The following is a 19433-nucleotide window of genomic DNA, read 5'->3' as shown; positions in this document are numbered from 1 at the left end:
GTCGCATGATAAACAAACGGAGGAGGCGAGGCAGCCACGTTCAGCCTGTATCCTGCCATCCTGTATCCTGGCATATTCTTTTTATAATTATGCAGTCTTCCAAGAGGAGTGAGAGTGACTGGCAGGGTCTAGTTAGCGAGGTAAGTGAAAGACTGAGACCGTGAGCCGCTGCAGCCGCGGCGGACATATTTAACAGATGTTCCGCCGGTCCATATGGAACGAGCGTCCGCGTTTTGGCTTCAGACGGACTAACTGTTTGGTGACACATTGATCTCAGCCGCTTTGTCTCCGCAGTTATAGTTTAAAGCCACTCTTCAGTCGGACCAACGTCATATGAACGCTCTTGTCACGGCATTGTAGTGGTTCTGACACCTGTGGGCCCACAAATACTTGTTACTAGAATATATTCGTTAAAGCCCTTTGAGTAACCAGTTTGGACGGCTGTAAATGTAAATTTATAATAATTCTGGATTTTACAAGCTTATGTGATTCGCATTAGTTCCAGAAAGTGTCACGAAAACAGCCATTCTTATAGGTGGAAGCTCAACAATGATAACAAGAGACCAAACAGGCATTTGAAGAGCTTTTTTTCTATATTTATGACTGAAAAATAGAAAAAATATGATATATTATAAGGAAATAACATTGCAGAGTTACACAGGCTCCGTCTTCTTTTGCACAATCAACTCCAGCTGCTGCTTGATTTGGTTATGAGATGGATATCAAGGCTTGCACCGTTTCTCATCTAAATGGGAACCTCTTCCTTCCATTGTGTGTTTCTCCATCTGTAAAGAACTGGTCAGGGTTGGTAAGAACATTAAAGTCATCTGACCAGTCCCAGCACTGGTCTGTCTGGAAGCTCAAAGTTCCAAGTTCACAGCATCAGTTACAATTAGCCATACGGTGTATATCCTGAGCACCTGGAATTAGGGCAGCAAGCTGCACGGCCTGCACAACTCTATCCACAACACTGAATGTAACCATGCCACCATTCCGTTCTTTGTGCATTTGCTGCAGTTTCTGGTGTGTAAACGCAAGCTGGAGAGTAAGAAAGAGGCACTGCTCATCTTGTCCAAAGAGCTGGATACCTGTCAGCAGGAGCGGGACCAATACAAACTGATGGCTAACCAGCTGCGAGAGCGCCACCAGGGACTCAAGAAGAAGTACAGGGAACTCATCGTAAGTCATTCCAACCCTCAAAATGGCGTTCTCAGTATTTACAGGCACCAAACAAATCAAGTACAACATGTTTGAATTGTTTTTTTTAAGTCATTCATTTCTGCTATTTGTACTCTGATGCCTAAACTAGTATTTGGCTGATGCATTTGATGATAAAATGTACATTATGTATGTTTTTCTTTTCATGTTTTAGGATGGCGATCCCTCTTTACCTCCAGAAAAACGCAATCAAGTAAGTTGTTGGCTCATTTTTGGTATCCCGTCTTACCACCAAGTGTTTTCCCTCTTTGTGTAAAATTGTTATAATTAATTTGGGGATAATACCACTCACTTATGGTAATAAGAACAACAAGGATGAGTCTATGTTGGAGGCATCCTGTACGACTGCTTTTTGGTGCTTTTAAGAACAATGTGGCAACCACAGATGAACAGTTGACACGTTAAGCAATCACTTTATGCTGGTGCTGATGGAGAAAGAAATGGAGCCCTGACTCAGTGAGATTTACTGGTGGATTTCTTTTAAATCTCCCCCGTGACTGATCAGTTGGACCTTTATTCGTGCACTGTTCTTCTCTCATTCAGGTGAACCTGGCTCAGCTGTTGAGGGACTCGAGGGAGCGAGCGAAACAGCTCACCGAGGAGGTGAAAGACCTCTCTCAGAGGCTGACAGAGGCTCAGGGAGATAACAAGGTGCTGTTGACAGCACAGACATAGACTTGTCCACAGTTACGCATAGTTTTTGACACGGAATCGAGTCCACGGGCGTGACAGAAACGGTGAATTTGTTGTTATTTCTGCAGCTGCTGAGGATGACCATTACTCGACAGAGGCTGGGGGATGAAGAGGTGGGGGTGCGCCACTTCCCTGCGCATGAGCGTGAGGATCTGGTTTGCCAGCTGGAGAGAGCAGGGCTACAGGTTAATGCATTCCACACTTTAACTGTGTTACAAACCAGGCGGTTGCAGTGAATCCTCCTTTTTCTTCTTCTCATATTGTGTTAATTTAAGTTCTGGCCTCCTTTACTTGTTCTGGTTGTCTTTTTTATTTATTTTGTTTAATCCACTCATCACATCCATTTGACCATAACAGTTCTGCTGCATAGATTCAAAGACTTAGTAATACTAATAATAATACTTACAATACAAGTTCTTAGTGAAACACTTTGTGCATATACTGTACTTTCAGTATATGAATAAACTAAAAGAGATTCAAGTTAAAATCATTGATTTGCCTAATCTTTAACATTCTAGAGATTTCTTCAAATATGGCTGTAATTTCAATATGAGTGAAGAGTAAACTTTTAGTTCCTGCAGTTGCATAGTTGCTGGAACCACCTGATCAAAGAGAAGCTCGTGATACAGAAAGAGATTAATTATAGTATGTGTGAATACTGTGAAGTCACATTGTAGTTTGCATTTTGCATCAGGTTTGAAATACGTTTTGCTTTTTGTTTGCTTAGTTGAAAACAAAAAGGTTTTCACAATGGGCAGCTCCGAAGTTGCTGAATGCTAAAAACTATTTATGCACTCTCAGCAAACTATAGTTTAATGACCAGTGAAGTATCTCTTGTCACTAGACCCCCATCAGAGTTTTTCCCTTGCAAAGATTTTGTCTGGGCACCTTTTCCTAGATGGAAGAGATGGAGCACACCATAAAGGCGCTGACAGACGAGCTGCAGGACATGAAGGCGGAGCGCAACGTGTTCAGGGAGAAGGCCGACCGACTAAACCTTGAGATCAACCACATTTTGGGGAATAATGAGACGCGCATCATTGATGTCGATGCCCTCTGCATGGAAAACAGGTGAGCGCAAGACACTCGCTGTTATCAGACTAATGTTTCAAATATGAGCCGCTTTTACCTCGCTGAACAATAACTTCTGAGGAAACCGTGTGTTTGTATCTTTTGGAAGTTCCCCTGACATCTACTGTACATTTAATTTAATTAGCAGTGACAGAATACAAGGTTTGAACACACCTACTCAATCAAGGCTTTTTCATTATTTCCTCTATTCTTTTACATTGTAGAACAGTATGATGTAAGTATGAAATAGCACATTCTGATCAATGAAGATGTAGAAATAACTCAAACAAACTATTTAAAGTAGTTGGCTTTTTTTTTTTTGATGACAGCTGTGAAAAAAATCTTGGAATCCTTCCCACCAGCTGTGGAATAATTTGCTAACGTGCCGGTTAAGTGTTGTCCTGAATTCTGAAAAAGTCTTCACCGATTCCACCACCAAGGCCTCACGCCATCACGCCACTTCCCCCGCGCTTCACAGTAGAGTAGAACCGTACACGTGCATTACATCATTTCCACTTCTCTTTATCACACACGGACATATGTGGCAGGTGGAATCAGAAATCTGACCCACAGTCCGGTTTTGTGTAACATTGATTTGCAGTGTTTCATGGCTCAGTGGATTCTCCTCTTCTTCGTAGCCCTCAGTCGTCTTTTCTTTGCTGCGCCCAGGGTCTGATTTACACAGATGTGCCTGCTGCTCAAACTTTGATATGGGCTCTAATTTGAATTATCATTAATCAGCCATCGCAGAGGTTTGAAACTCTAATTAACTCCTTCTGTGCAAGGGAGGATACTTTAGCTGGGCAGTCCTCATGAGAGGCTCGTTTCATCTGTGTTTCTTGGTTTTTGAGACTTCACTTAAATAGAGAAAAAAAAATAACTTTTGAAGTTATTATAGTCTAGACTTGTGGTCATTTCTCTTTACCTCATCATAAAAGCATCAAAGTAAAGGAGTTATGGACTTGCATACACAAACAAAGAAGCAGGCTTATTTGGTGCGCACCAAGGTTCAGATGACAGCGCTCACACTTGCTCACATGACTTGAGCTACAGCTTTTCCTCGTGTCCAACTCCAATCACACTGTCACGCCTGGCCTGGAATGTGCCTGCTGTCATCTGGGCTCCCACTGATTGTGTTTTTCCTCATTTTCACTGTAGGTACTTGCATGACCGTTTCAGCCAACTGCAGGAGGAGGTGAACTTGCTGAAATCAAACATTATGAAGTACAAGGTAGAGATCGAATGCCTCTCTGAACGTGACTGCTGTAAAAACTGTCTTGAGACTCTGCGAGTCCTGACCAAGTTTGGGTTACTTCTCAGAGATTTAGCTTCCTTTCAGAGCATTCATCAAGCCCAGCAGGAGCTTTATTCCCTTGTTTTTGTTCTCCACAGACAGCCCTGGAGAGGAGGAAAAACTCCAGCACATATGGGAAATCAAACAACAGTCCCCTTACTGGAGTGCTATCAGCTAAACAAGGTGATAACACAAACTGTTGGGCTCAATCAGACGTGGATGTCAGAGCAGTTCATTTGGAAACTGTAGAAAGCCAGTCAAACCCAGTGTGTCACCACTTTTCTTTTTCTCCTTACAAATCATTTCTTCTCACAGAAACTCCTCGAACTCCTTAGTAAAACAGGTCCCCGTGTATCCAGCCACGACTTACTTGATATTTCCGAAAGCTTTCTCTTCAGCACCCGGACACCAGCCGAGTTTTTTAATTGTATTCTGAGTGGTGGAGCAGGGAAATGAGCCTGCCATGATGACTGGCAGCTGCTGGAAGAAGCAGCACAGCGGGCTCTGGAGTTAAAGTTAGAAGAGTGTCACGTAGCAGACAGCTGTTTCTACCGCTCCATCTCTGTCTTGTTCTTGTCCTGCTGTTTTCGCTTCTCTCGTTCTGTCTCCCTGGTCTATTTTTACCCGTTTTTTTAAATGTTCATTAGTGCATTATTGGCAGTTTGAGGGTCAGCCCCAAAGCTTTCCACTTTTTTTAAATTTTTTTATACTTCTCCTTTCATTGTTTGAACCTTACACACTCAAACACATTCACCTTCTCCTTTCCTTTTCAGTCCAGGAAATGCTCCTGGAGGAGCAGCGCTGCAGCTTGCCAGCCACTCCTCAGTCCATCTCTGACCTCAAGTCCTTGGCCACAGCCCTGCTGGAGACCATCCATGAGAAGAATCTTGTCATCCAGCACCAGAGGCACACCAACAGGTAATAAGAGGGTATAATAATGATGGTAGAGGAGCCCCACCCACTCCTCTACAGAAAGCTGTATCTTTTAACTTCAACGAAGTGATACTTGTGTTTGTCTATGAGTCCTCCTCCTAAAAAACAAATACTGAACTGTAGAGTACAAATACAGAGACAGCAGTGTGATGAAACCTGGCCCCTCTTATCTGGTCTGCAGGATCCTGGGAAACCGGGTTGCAGATTTGGAAAGAAAGCTTAAGACCTTGGAGGTGTCGGGATTATGGAGTCTACCAGGTGGGTGTAAAAAAACTAAATAAACAATCTTAAAAAAGCGTCTAAAGTGTACCCCGTTTCACCACTGACCAAACTCTTAAAAACGGTTTGACCATGAAACAGTCCATTGTCCAGAACTGTACAGCTGTTCATAGATTAGGTCATTTATTCCTGTTGCTAATTTGAATTCTTATTGTAAAATGAATGCAAAGTTTTATGGCTGCACTTTGTATTAAACTTGTCAAGTTTACTGATGTTCGATAAAAGAAATACGCAAGTTTCAACCTCCGTGTCTACTGTTAGTGACTGTTTATATCAACACAGCTGTAGAGGGCCACATCTAAGATCGTGTACTCCGTACCACACCATAAGTAAACAGGAATGTGTGTCATGTGTGTGATGTGCCCAATGGAGACTTTTCCTCTGACCTCACTTGAACCCATATCAACTAACCCTCAGGACTATGCTCCACGTGGGAAGAGACGGCTTTTTGTAGGCTCAACATTTAGTCTTAGATTAAGTTAGAATTGATGTTTGCTGAGTGTGTGTGTGTGTGTGGGGGGGGGGGGGGCTTTTGGTTCAGTTGTGATGGCTATATGAAACACGGTATCCCTTTTTTGTCACAGTTAACAGTTTCCTATGGTCTTATGTCTGTGGTCAAAATGGCACTGAGATACAGACCAGCTGCTCCTTCTTTTTCACCAGTTTTCCATTTAAAGCTCTTTTAATCACAGACTGTTTAAGGCCACAAAGTGAGTCACATGACTCCACTCCACCTCACTGTTCCATGGCCTATGTATCATTTGAGATCTGTCCTACCCTTGTTGTTCCCTTTTTTTTTTCTTTTTTTTTAATCACAGTGTCACAAAACAGGAGTTGAACTGTTCAGAAAACACTGCATCACTGATAAAAAGGCTTGAGCAAGGTAACAGTCAGCTGGCTCATTAATTCAGCAGGAAAAATTAAATTATTTTTCCTCTGTTGCATATTGACTCAATAAGCCCATGGGCTTCAGTGTTGTGCTGGTCCTCTGAGTCCTGTTTGGGATTTAAGGTATAAAATGAAGTACCGACAGAGCGTTGTTTGCTCATTTATTTCTTTCAGTCAACTCTATTGCTGGTGAGATTCAATGTTTAGTGCAAAAGCAAAAAGAAAGAAAGAAAATAAAGAGTTCTGACTTCCCCTTTCTGAGATACATTTAGTTCAGCATGATTTGAAGTTGAAATTTTCATTTCTACTCTGAGATGGAAGTGATGTAGAAATCCCTTCAAATCTGAACGGCTCATTGAACGAAATATTTTCAAACCTTAAAAAAAAAAAAAAGTGCGACAGTTTTTGAGTTGATAGTGAGCTCAGACTCCCAAATATGTTCTCATGCCTGAAATTCTTTTAAATCTTTTTTTTTTTTTTTTTGTCAGAATCTCTATCCTTTAACTTCAGGGTGATAGGTAAGCAAATGTCACCTGGTAATTCTCAGGAGATGTGTGAAAGCAGCAAATGTTATGTACCTGACTAAGTGTCAAATGAATTTCCCTAATATTGTGCATGCCGTGCATTTACAGGTGAATACTTTGCTTTGCCTGTTGTATCCCTCTTCCTTTCTTTTTTATAATCATAACATAATAATGAGATTTTGTATTCATGACGGTGTGTCTCTCTCTCTCCTCTCTGGCTGCATCTCAGGCTTGACCTACCACGTATCGGTGGGAATTGGGAGTATGTATTCCTTCTGCCCCACTTAGCCCATCCATGCCCTCCACTATGTCATGCCAGGACAAATCTGGGCAGATGCCCAGAAAACATGCCACCTCATGCCCACCTTTTACAATGTGTCGTCTCCATTGACCACCAGCTCATGTGTCTGTTCATGATACAATTGAGTGAATCATGCTGCCTGAGCCAGTCAATGTGTTAAGGACTTCAGAAAGCTTTTTAAAGTGGCATATTAATCTTCAAATTTGTATTCAGATTCTCCCTCGAAAGACTTTGAATCGAAAAGCTTGAGAAAAGAAGTCTGCCCTCAACATTTATTTTTATATGCAGTGTATGTTGTAGGAAATTAACAAGATTTGAGCAATTGGAGGAAAATGTGAATCGTTGAATTTCAGATAATTGTTATTATATGGAACCATGAAGAAATAACAAACTGTTCAGTGTCCAGCACATAAAATATATTAAACTTTTTCTACCTTTATTCTTGCTTATTTATATTTGTAAAGCATACTTTTGCTGACATGAAAAGCTGTCACGTTTTGTGAGAAGACGCAGCTGCTAGATGTTCCCCTTCGGTAAACAAGAAAAAATGCAAAACACAAACAATCTACCAAATGGAATCAAAGTAGCGTCCCAAATTAAATTGGCAGTCTGTAAAAAAGGGAGACAAAGCCATTTAGAATAATTCCCTCTTTTCTCCACTGGAGGGCGATGTTGTGCCGTCTATGAACAGCACTGATGGTGGCGGGGCTGTGGCTGAATGGAGGTGCCCTGTCATGAGACCGTCATTCTCTCCGCCATAAAACTGACAAGCATCCATTACTGAAAATGATTGCCCACATTACAAACACATTTAGGGGAATGTGCCGTTATTAGGGAATTTGTAGGCGAGGGACCAGAATGCCTGACGACCACACTGTCCACCACAGTTAGGAAGACAGAGAAATAGAGAGAGATGTGAATGTCTGTGGCCTTGATGTGATAGGAAGTTGGGCTGATATATATTAAAGGCAAACAGCATAGCATGGAGGGCCTTGGCTGCATACCTGAAGCCTGGAGAAAAGCAGATGCGACTACATTGTCTACGGATGAGAGAGAGCCAAACACACTAACAATGCCATCGATGCAGTGAGTCAGATAAAGTTAAGATGGATAGATCTCTCAGTTTATCTCCATGAGGTGTGAGTGCAAGCTGGAATGTAACATTGCTGTCAGTGTGCATCACCAATTGAAAAGACAAAGGTGAATACAGGTTGCACCATTATAGCTGTGTTTTAGGATATTGACAGACTTTTTCCAGTTAAGAGGAAAACATTTCACCCTGGAGATAGACAGCTCTGCATCCCCGTGTAGATCTATTACTGTGGGAAAGATTGACAGATATGTCCGTTGCGTTTCCTTTTGTCTCCATATTTGTGTTGCGTAGTTTTGATCTGTCATATTGCGGTTTCACATCATGTGGAATTAGTTTTCTCAGTAGAGTGGATACGCATCTGCGGTATGTCTTCAGTTAGTTGGCTGGATAGGCAAATGCCAGTAAGGTGCCTCCTCCTCCTACTTGGTGCTGCCTGCCTCCTCGAGGCACAACTGCTGTGCTCAGTCAAAGCCTTGCTCTGTATGTGTAATAACAAGGTCTGCCTTATTAATGGCTTAAAGGGGCAGTCTGGACTCCTTTGAAGCCCCTCACTAAAAATGTACCAATGAATGTGCTGCAGAGCCACCAGTTATGAGATCGATATCTGAGTTTAATGACGGGATTTAAGGAAAGGTAAAATTGATCGGTGTGGAATGATTCTCCAACATGAATATATATATCTATATATTTTTTTTTCCTAAACCTACATTAGGTTTTAGAAATAGCTCAGAGGGAGGGGAGTCACACTCAGATTTTATGCTTGCCTGTCTTTTGAAGCTTGACCATCAAAGCCCTCTAACCTCCAAACGCAGTTCTTACTTTTGCCTGTTAAATGTGATCGACACTCCTTTGGCAGCAGTTTCACTCAGACTGTGTACCTCTGTGCAGTTTCCTTGTGCATTTTTTTTTTTAGTTTCCTCTGGCACACAAAAACAGAGAAGTTTGTGTCCATGTACATGAAGGGAATAGTCTGCTTCTGTGACAATTCCCCAGAACTTCTGGGAGACTGTGTTGGTCTGTGTTCGTACTGAGTTGCTGTGAACACTGTTACAAGATGGAGAACACCATTTCTGTTATGGCTTGATTTGAAAACAGTTGGAATTTTTCTTTTTTGAATTTGCATTTGAGAGGGTATGTCATGCTGTGTTGCATGCTGGCGCACAGCCGTCATTTTGTAAGGAAATTCAGGATTCCTGCATAAGAGACTAACCAAACACTGACTCTAAAGTGGACCTTTAATCTTGTTTGCAAAGGTTGAGGACAGTATTCAGTTAGTTGCAGTTTGCAGTTTATGGTGCTGGATGTCACTACATCTTCACTCTGGACCTGTATAGGTCATATTTATGGGTTTTTTTGGTCATCTTTCTTTCCTTCTGGATTACAAAAACCTAAGTCCCCAGATAATGCAATGATTCTCTCCCAAAGAAGATGCTGCTGCTAAACTGCTATAATAGCTCTATTTAATAGTCTATTTTTTACTTATTCACACAACTATGCCTAGTGGCTGGTTTGGCGCCTCTCATGCAATCCACTGACTGCGTTGAAGGGACAGAATCAATATCAGAGCATTTCACACAGACATTGAACAAGATGCCGCTGCAATAAACAAAACGTCAGCAGGAAAACCTCGTGTAGTGAATCCATAAAGTGAAATGATAAATTCCCAAATTTAGCCTTTTTGAGAAACTTTTTCGACAACTTTTTTTGTATCTCTGGATTCACCCAGCTGGTATGTCGAAGCCTCGGAATGTCTCCAGCCTCCACCTCCCACACACTTCCTGTTTCCACGTCCGTGAACAATGAGCATCCATAACAATATGGTCCTGGTTTACCATTCTCATGCATCATATCATCCAGGCATCCATTTTTCCACTCACCTGTTTGTTTTTGTGCCACACACTTGAATAATCGGAGACACATGCCAAGTTTTGCCTATTCAGAGTTTCTCTGAAAGGCAATACGTGTGTCTTTGTGCACATACCATGGTGTGTATGTTTGTGACGTCTGGTTTGTAGTGCACAGTCTCCTATGAGTAGCATATGGTGTCAGCCTAAGAGGCGTGCAGCCATCACTAATGAAGACAGATGACAGAGAGCTCAATCCTCTTCCTGTGAGTGCTGCATCGCATACGTGAGTGTATGTTTGTATGCTGTGTGTTCCATCTATTCCAAAAAGGCACTCTTCTCACCTGCTTCTTTATTTGTTGCCGTCATTTTCAGATGAAAGTAACATAGGGCTTTCTTTCTTGGTTCTCTCCCTGGTGTTTTTCATGCAGGAACACGAGACAATATCTCACTGAATGAAAATCTTCAGCCAGAGCTTCATCCAACACGTGTCACATCTCAGCCAAACAAACAACCCAGAGTGCAACCATCCAAAGGTGAGCGTGTACTTCTGTGTGGCTGGCTTATTCAGCCACTGATGACGATCCCCACAGCTTACGGCATCAACACTGTAATTAGCCACCATGTGCGTAACACTCCATTCTACAGTATCTTCCATGTTTAACCCAAGTCCTTTCCTTTCCCGCCTCCACTCCTCTCTGCTTCTCATTGGTGCAAGCTGCCCAAATGCCATGGCATTTTGGAAATGTGAAACTAATTCTCACCCACTGACATTCAGAAACTTCTGCCATGTTCTCTTTGAAAAGCGGTGGGGGATGGGGGCAGTCATAAATATGGATACCACTTTTAGTAATGTTGCTTTCTTCTTGCAAATTTCTGTGTATGTGTGTGTGTGTGTGTAAACGCGTGTAGGTAAAAGGCGGTTGAGACACAACGTGAACAGTCTTTAACCTTTTTCGCTGCATATCCACAGATATGGGTCAGTAAGCCCCAAAGTGGGATCATATTTGGGTAAAGTAGCAGAGTTAAGCCACTGCTATTGCTCAGATGCAGGGCATCACAGTTGTCTTCAGTCCCCTTGTCTGGGGCACTGTTGCTATATTTAGCCTGTTGCCATGGAAGCACTTCAGTCACATAAGTAATTGAATTAAATTTCTACATTGGTAGAATGGTACTTGCAAAATGACACAATCAGGGAAAAATGAGGCATAAATGTTTGTTTTCTGATGGGGCTTCACCTTCAGATCAAGTGAGCAATTGCAATGACCAGTCATCTCATTTAACTTTTCCCACTTCTGTCAGATGGCAGAAGTTCACATGAATCATCTTGGGAATGCTGCACGGCTGGAAGTGACCTTGGAACAGATGGCGTCAGCAGGGAGGACGCACCTGCGCTGCTCAACAGCCTGGATCCTCATGACGGGGTGGAGACGAATGGGATTGACAGGAGAGAAATCGTGACCCTGGCGGACGACCCTGAGCTGGAGGATGGGCACAGTCCAGTGGAAGAGGCAGGGCATGAGGTGGAGGGAGTCGAGGATGAAGAACTAGGTTCCACAGTTGAGGAAGGGGAAGAAGCGGCTCTGGCACTGGATGTCCAGCTCACTCAGTCAGAGCTTCAGTGGCTTTCAATAGAACGAGCCTCCATCAGTCTTCCAGAAATGGATCATCTGCCCTGCAAGGACAGTGGTTCTAACAGCGAACATGAACATGAGGAAGCCTCAGAATCCCCTCCAGAGAGCGAGGCCGCAGAGGAGTCCACTTCAGCTGAGTGGGGCATTCGCTGTCCATCTGCACAGAGTGACACTTGTCAAAGTGACAATTTGGCATGATCTAACGTCGTGGAAAGGTTTAAATGCTTCGTGAAATCCTTATTGTTGTTATTGATGATTGTATTAATCATTCCTAGTTGCATTCCTGTGGCGTAGCCTCTGCTCATTAGCGCCGTGCCTCATCGAGCAGCTCTCTTTTCGTCAACAAAGGAGAGAAAACACTTCCAGCCGCTGCTAACAAAGCCAGAGGTACATCATGGGAGAAGAAACTCTCCAAATCAATGCACTTGCAAACTGCATGCCCGACAGGAAGAACACAAACTTGTCATCACCGACTCTTGTGCCCCATGTTTCCTTCTTGCTTTCTTCTTCATACCAAGGAGTGCCACTTATCTCAGCGCTGCATTTTGTCGGGACTTTGGTGTCACAAAACTAAAATGAATGTGTTGGGCTTATTTGTGAATTTATATTCTGACTTTAATTCTATTGGTGTCTGTTATTCTGGAGGAGTACATCTTACAAATCATTCCAAATTTATTTATACCAATTAATACTTAGTATTTGGTTGCGACTACTTGTGCCTTATGTGTCCGAATATTTAATATTTGAAAATACAGAATGTGTGTAAATCTGCAGCATTGTTGGTTGTTATTTTTCTTTCCAGCAAGGGTAATTATGTCGGTACACACACATACACATCTGTTTTGTTTAGTTGGCTATTTAAATTTGTTAGATTTAAGTGGTGATATTCAAATAAGTATCTGAAACTAACAGTTAAAAAGCCAGCCCCGAAGGATAAAGCATACAAATATTTAGCATAAAGTAAAAAAAAAAATGAAAGGTTTGAATTGTTTTCTGTATGTAATAGATGGTTAAATAGAATAATTACCTGTTAGAAGTGGATAAACAGTGGAAATATAAAAACAACTTAATGACTAAAAGGATTGAATGAATGGTAGAAATACAGATCTAAACACGAGAAATACTAGAACAGTGGTCAAAATAAGAAGAATGAGAATCCTGTAAAGAATGAATCTGGAGGGAGGTGTGTGAGATTTTAGATGGACACACACAGGAAGTTGACCTTGGTGTTTGATACATGTGGAAGTCGTGGACACGCATTCAGAGCGGTTGGGAGATTGGTTTCCAACGTTTTGATAAAAACCCTTTCTTCTTGGCTTCTCTCATTTGCACAGTGGTACTGTCTGTAGATAGCGCAGATAAATGGATAAATTGTCATGTTGTAACACAAACATCCAGCTTCTATTAGTCCCGAGCGGTTGTAGTAAAAATACAGATTTGATCAAGCCAACCTCAACATTGTGAGGAGACGATTGTCCCAAACGAATCTTTATCCACTTAGGAGTAGTGAATGACATCCAGTTTATTATTGATTAGAATGTTTGGAACATGACAGGTGGTGTCAACGAAGGTGCACTTGAGTTGATCTGATAGCGCCTACCATGTGCATCAGATAAAAGGTTGGGATCCAGAGAGAAAAGTTTGATATTTGTATTTGCTCTCTAACAATTTTTATCTGATCCAAACTTCAGTTGATAGAGGCTGACTTTGTGAACTTGTTGTAATAGTTGTTTGCTTACACTCTCACTCTCCCTGTCTCTCTCTCTCTCTCACACACACATTAGGTTTGTTTGATAGTGATGTTCTGCACCACAAAATTTAATTTGCTCCAAGAGTTCACAAACTTGGCTTCTTATTAATTCATCTTGGTAAAATGGGAGCTGAGGCAGGGGTATGCCGTTTGCCTGGATGACAGTTAACGTAAAAACTAAGGTGAGAAAAAAAAAAAAAATCATTTTTAGAGTCGGGTAGCATAGTGCAAAGTGAAAACCTATTCAGTCTTGGTGCAGAGCCAGATCACTGTCTTTAGAAGTGAAAAACAGAACATTGGTAGAAAATTTGCTTTCTGGGCGCCCTTCTAGCCTTGATCTTTTGCAAATATCACCTCAAATATCACTTATATTTACAGCCCATGAATGATAAAAAATCATATCTAGACAGCCAGTTCATGTTAAGAATTTTGTTTAACTCAGTTAAAATGGAAACTCAGATATGCAGCGTATCGATATGACTGCATAAATTATGAAGTTGCGGACTCCAGAAGTTTTTGGGCACTGATGGAAGAAAATGGATGCACAAACACGCCTGTCTTGTCTTGCAGCCAAAGTCCAGAGCCCAGTGTGTATTGAGAATCAGTGGTGAGGCCTCCTCTTCCTACATGCAGGTGACAGCTGGGCTCTCCAGGCAAACACAGCGTCAAAGCCAGAATGCATGAACTGCTTATTCTGCGGAGGACTACTTGCTATTTTTAATCTCTGACATAAAACAGAGGAGAGGAACGCAAAAGAACTCAAGCTTGGGAGTCATGGTGCTTACCCAGTGTTGGACCTGTGCCAGGCAGCTGATTGGGCAAACAACTCCAAGACTTTTATTTTTAATGTATTTTTTCTGAGTTTAAGTTTGTAAACCAGATGGAAGCTGAACTAATGAATTTGCAAGATGATCGCAGTGTGCCAATGAGTTTCTCTAAAGTAATTGGCCAGTTTTTGATTGTTTGCCTGCATATGAATGACATCAGATAATTAGCTTTGTACTTATGTATGTAAGACGGGGGGAAAAATTTCAGTCGTGACAGTCTTGAGAGCTGGATAGATGTACCATGAAGTAATATACATACATATATATGTAAAGAAAATTGCTGAGTACAGATAAATTGAGCCTACAACATAAAGCCTATGCCAAAAGTGTGTGACAGCGACACTCCCCAAAGGAGGAAAGTAAAAAATATGCATAGCAGAGTGTTGATAGGCCCTGTGGTGCTTAAATCACTCTGTAGTGTGTTTGCTTCTGCATATTTGTCTCTGAAAGTGATATCAAGGGAGGAACCATTTGTATGTTTGTGCAAGATGTGCTGTGATGACTTAAGCTTTGTGTGTCTAATCAGAGGTCTGCATTCACTCATCGTGGACATGAATGTCATGGCAGTATTAGGATTTTAAATTGATTTGAATTCTTCATTTGTGCGGCAGATTGATTGCACTATATACATTTTTACTTGCCTTTCTGTGTGGAGCATGTTCTCCCCACATATGCGTGGTGTCTCTGCAGGTGCTCTGGCTTCCTCCCACCGTCCAAAAACATGCATGTTAGGTTGATTGGTGACTCTAAATTGTCCCTAGGAGTGAGTGCGAGCGTGGATGGTTGTTTATCTCATTTGTGTCTATGTGACTCGGTGATGGACTAACCAGGGTGTACCCTGCCTTTCACCCAATGACAGCTGGGATAGGATCCAGCCCCCAGCCCCCCCCCCCCCCCCCCCCCCCCCGCGACCCTAAATTGGATTATGTGGGTATAGAAAATGGATGGATGGACATCATTACTGGAAATAAACATGAATTCAATGCTCAAGGTTATTGAGGTTTTCTGAAACCTACATATGGCTTAGACTATTCAAAAATTCACTTAGATGTATCATGCATTGGTGCTGAAAGTTGTTAAATGTCTTGAGTTGCCAAGACCTCTTAACTCTGTTAGTGATTCTGATTGTCAAGAGCTGGTAGCTTGACAGCACTTACTAGATTGGCCAACGTCAACAAACAAGTCCAAGGAGCTCAGTGCAGTTCTGGAAAGCAGAATTGTCGAAACTGAGAATTAAAAAGAATATGTAGACTGTTGGAACAATGTCTCTGTCTGCAGTCTATTAAGTCTCACACTGCTGTGGAAATCAACACCTTCAAGCTCCTCTCAAATTTGCAACGGTCAACATGCGGAAGAGATGATGAAAGTTTCATGGTCAGATAAAAGCAAGGTTGTAGTTATTTGGCCAGAGCGAATAGGTATTTTACCACATGAACCTCGTATCTACACTGTTAATCATGGTGGTTGTAGCATCCAACTGTGGGGCTGTTTTACTACCGGATAATTGTACAAAAATGGCTAAATAGAGAAGGACTTACTCCCAAGGTTCCAACAGGAAAATAAACCTGAACGCATACCAAAACTAGTTGAGGAATGGATAAAGTAGTCCAACAATTAGGGTTTGGAATGGCCTTTCCAAAGTCTTTATAAAAAATATGGAAGATTATTAGATAATTACCAGGAAACCAATAACTCATCCAACTCAACCAGTTCTGCCAAGAAAATGGATCAAATGCCAAAAGCTGGTTGGTGGCAACCAGAAGTGTCTGGTAAAGGTGTAACTGGCTCAGAAAGAACATTTCAATGAAATATCTGTTAGCCATGAAAAGTGTATGTAAACCATAACTGCATCTGCAGCTCTTTAATGTTTAAATATTGAGATGGGCTGTATCATGTAGATGAATTCCTTTAAATATACTTAAAACTGGTGTGTCCCTTTGTAGTTAAGCAAATAACTTAAGAAATATTTGTATATGTTCTCATATTAATATAGAACCTATGGGTCTTTATTCCCTCTGACCTACCTCAGTGGTTTTCACATTTCCTGGTGGCCAGACTGAACCTGACTGTCACAACAGCAACTCCCAGTCCAGCTGAGAAGCGAGTCGAGCAAACTCGCAGAAAGCTGGTGGAGCAAGAGCTTGTGGACATGCGATAAGCAGAGAGGCCATGCTGGGGGTCAGCACATAGCGACACCATACAGTCAGATCTCTATTAAGATAGGAGATGGTGGCCCAAGGAGATAAGAGCTGACAGAACCTAGTGAAGTGATATCAGTGATGGGGCTCCAGCTGCAGATTCCACAGTGCCTAATCAGCGGGAGAATCAGGGCTGAACTTAACTTGGCATCAGTATAGTAAGGTAGTTCATAACTGTGTCGATTCAGATTTCTTATTATTTTGGCAATTTATTAAAAAAACAGTCTATGTGGCAACTTTTAAGACACTTACTGCTGCTCAAATATCCACTTAAATTTCTCCTTGGTGGATTTTAGAGCATTTTATTTTGTCGTAGGTTTTGTTTCTAAAGCATGAAGCTGATATGTTTTCCCATCTGTCTACAGTACATAACCTGTGATGACGAAATGTAAACTGAATTCTTCAGAGAAAGTTTTAAAAGAGTACAGCTGTGTAAATAATTGTGAAACTGAAGAAGTTTGAAGCACCCTCACACTTCCTAACCAAACTGAGTCACCAACCTGCCAGAAGTATGACTATCTTAGCAGCGCTCCAGCAGTCCTGAATGTCTCGAGTAAGACAGAATAAAAGGGCTATTGAGTAGAAGAAATACAAAATCCTGCTGTGAGGTCATCAAACAGCTTTTCGATGACTATGTGCACACAAAGGAAAACATTCTCTTATCCAATGAATGCTCAACATTATTTTTGGAAAAGTCTGCTCATCATCTTGATAAAATGATTAATACATTCATACACGAAGACTGTGGTATGATAATAGAGTTTCAGTGTGGGAATGATTTTGGCAAAGGGATTAACAGTGTCTTGTGCTTGCTAAACATATTCATCATGTTGTGGGGGCGCCTCTCAGTGAAAGGGATGGGGTCTGTGTCTAGGGCCTTGGTTCCCCTTTCAGCATGACAGTGACTCAAAGCATAAGGCAAAAACAATGCTGGAGTGGCTGTAGAACCAGTCTCTAAGTCTGTAACTACCCTTGAGAGGCCCAGCTAAAGCTCACTCTTAAGCCCCATATGGTATAATATCTCTGGAGAAACCTGAGGATGGCAGGTCAGAGATCCGAGATATTAAAGCTTGAGAGGATATAACAGGTAACTGGTATAGTGGCAATTAAAACAATAAATTACATCCTTTGTCAAGACTTTGTAAATCACGCATATATCTGGTCTATTTTCATACGACAAAGTCTATTAGATAGGTTGTATTTAACAAAATAAGTGACATTTACTGTCAAATTCAGTCAGCTCTCTATGGATTATCATGAACCATTTAAAATCTTTTAAAAGTATCATAATCATATTTCACTTTGACTTCGGAGCAGTCTCGGTGCCAAGAGCACTTAATTCACTGTTGTCCAATTTTATGAAAAGGTTTAACCCTATAAGATTTAATATGTAGCCAAATGACTTTTTAAAACTTTAAAACAGACATTTTCAGTGGGATGCATGACTTGACAAGAAATGAAAAAGTGTATTATTTCAAACAATTCAAATTTGAGCAACAACTCCTCGTGTTTAGCTTAAATCGTATCGATCAGAATACAAATGAGAGTGGAATTTGCTGATCCAAAGATGATTGTATTTGCTGGGGTTTTGATTAATGCACTCCTTATCTAAAAAGACACATATAAGCCTAAACACAAATAGACAAAATGTCACTGTGGCTTCAGTATGCTGTGCAGCTGTGATATGAGGGAAAATGTCAACAGAAATGTGATTAGATCATCAGGGTCGGGAGAAAAATCACAACATCCTTACTTTTTGCCTTAACTCTACGACTCCCCATCTGGAAATGTTAAAGTCCCTTCAAACAGAAGCCCACGACCCAGGGGCCTCTGATCCATTGGATTCCTGTTCTTGTGCCCACTTACCCGTTGACCCTCCAATATTTCATGAAACAAAAGTATGCCAGCGGCATTTCCTCTACCGTAGATCATATTTCTGTTATGGAGAGATTTTATGCTTTGTTGTCAGATCTTTAAAGTCGCATTTTGAGTTCATGTGATTACTCTCCAGTCCTTGCTCTCATTGCAATCCCTGCAGCTATGCTTACCACAGCTATTTCATACATAGTTAACAACCTGTGACGGAGGGACAAACAGTTAAGTGGAATCCTGAATATTAGAGCATTATTTCTTCCTTGTAGCGCACACTTCTCCTTAACCATAACTATCAATCCCCCAACCATAAGTAATGATAAGCCATTTGCTATTAAGCAGCTTGTTAAGTCTAGTCAAAGTCTAGTCTGTGTAAATATCTGTGTCAACGGCAATGATTGTCTCCTGTGATAGATTATTCATCACTTCATTTCTAGGGGTTGAAATCAGGAGTTTAAGTTTCAGGTTAGTAATGCATTATCATCCTAATGTCAATGAATGTCCGGTTGGGTGAAAATGTTGCACGTCTGCAAAGAGGAAATATAGTTTCTTTCCAGAATTAGTTGATAAACATAAAAGATAAGCGATATACTTCATACAAACTTCCCATTTTGAGTGTTACCACACACATTTTTTTCTTTTTTTCCCCTGTAGAGTATGAATAGGCTACTGAATATGTTTACACTTTCTGCATGTGTATCTGGGTTTATGAGCGTCAGTATCGAGTAGGCTGATCAGTTCGTTTCTTAATAGTGTAACAATGTGGAAAGCACTGATGGAGGCAGCCACCAACACAATATGAAATTAAGTTACTGAAGAGGGAAAGCAGCAAATCCATTTCCAACGACACAAACTCAAGCCATTCAACATGTCATTTTTGGGGTTATAATCATTTCGTATATATTTGCAATTTAGATGTCAGCGTTGGCCATTTTGGTTGTTTTTGCCTGAATTGCAATCTCTTCTAAACTGAACTGAATTGAATTGATTTGACCGATTTCAAAACAAGAAAAC

General features: G+C 41.3%; 1 protein-coding gene across 2 annotated transcripts; it reads left to right on the top strand.

Annotated features, from left to right (window-relative positions):
* On the top strand, positions 1-12396 carry ccdc149a (coiled-coil domain containing 149a). Of its 2 annotated transcripts, XM_072376593.1 has the most exons (13): positions 1-140; positions 1018-1179; positions 1373-1411; positions 1762-1869; positions 1980-2096; positions 2810-2982; positions 4141-4213; positions 4375-4459; positions 5050-5194; positions 5391-5467; positions 7130-7162; positions 10570-10674; positions 11441-12396. In XM_072376593.1, exons 1-13 carry the CDS (start codon positions 6-8, stop codon positions 11968-11970), a joined length of 1782 nt encoding a protein of 593 aa, XP_072232694.1. In that variant the 5' UTR covers positions 1-5; the 3' UTR covers positions 11971-12396. The 2 variants fall into 2 exon arrangements, with proteins under 2 accessions (XP_072232694.1, XP_072232695.1); XM_072376594.1 differs by lacking the exon at positions 7130-7162.
* Positions 12397-19433: the final 7037 nt, after the last annotated feature.

Source organism: Leuresthes tenuis, unplaced genomic scaffold (assembly GCF_036924035.1).
Source record: "Leuresthes tenuis unplaced genomic scaffold, fLeuTen1.0.hap1 SCAF_22, whole genome shotgun sequence".
NCBI classification, from domain to species: Eukaryota; Metazoa; Chordata; class Actinopteri; order Atheriniformes; family Atherinopsidae; genus Leuresthes; species Leuresthes tenuis.
Note: the sequence above shows the minus strand (reverse complement) of the source record. Positions and strands in the feature narration are given on the sequence as shown.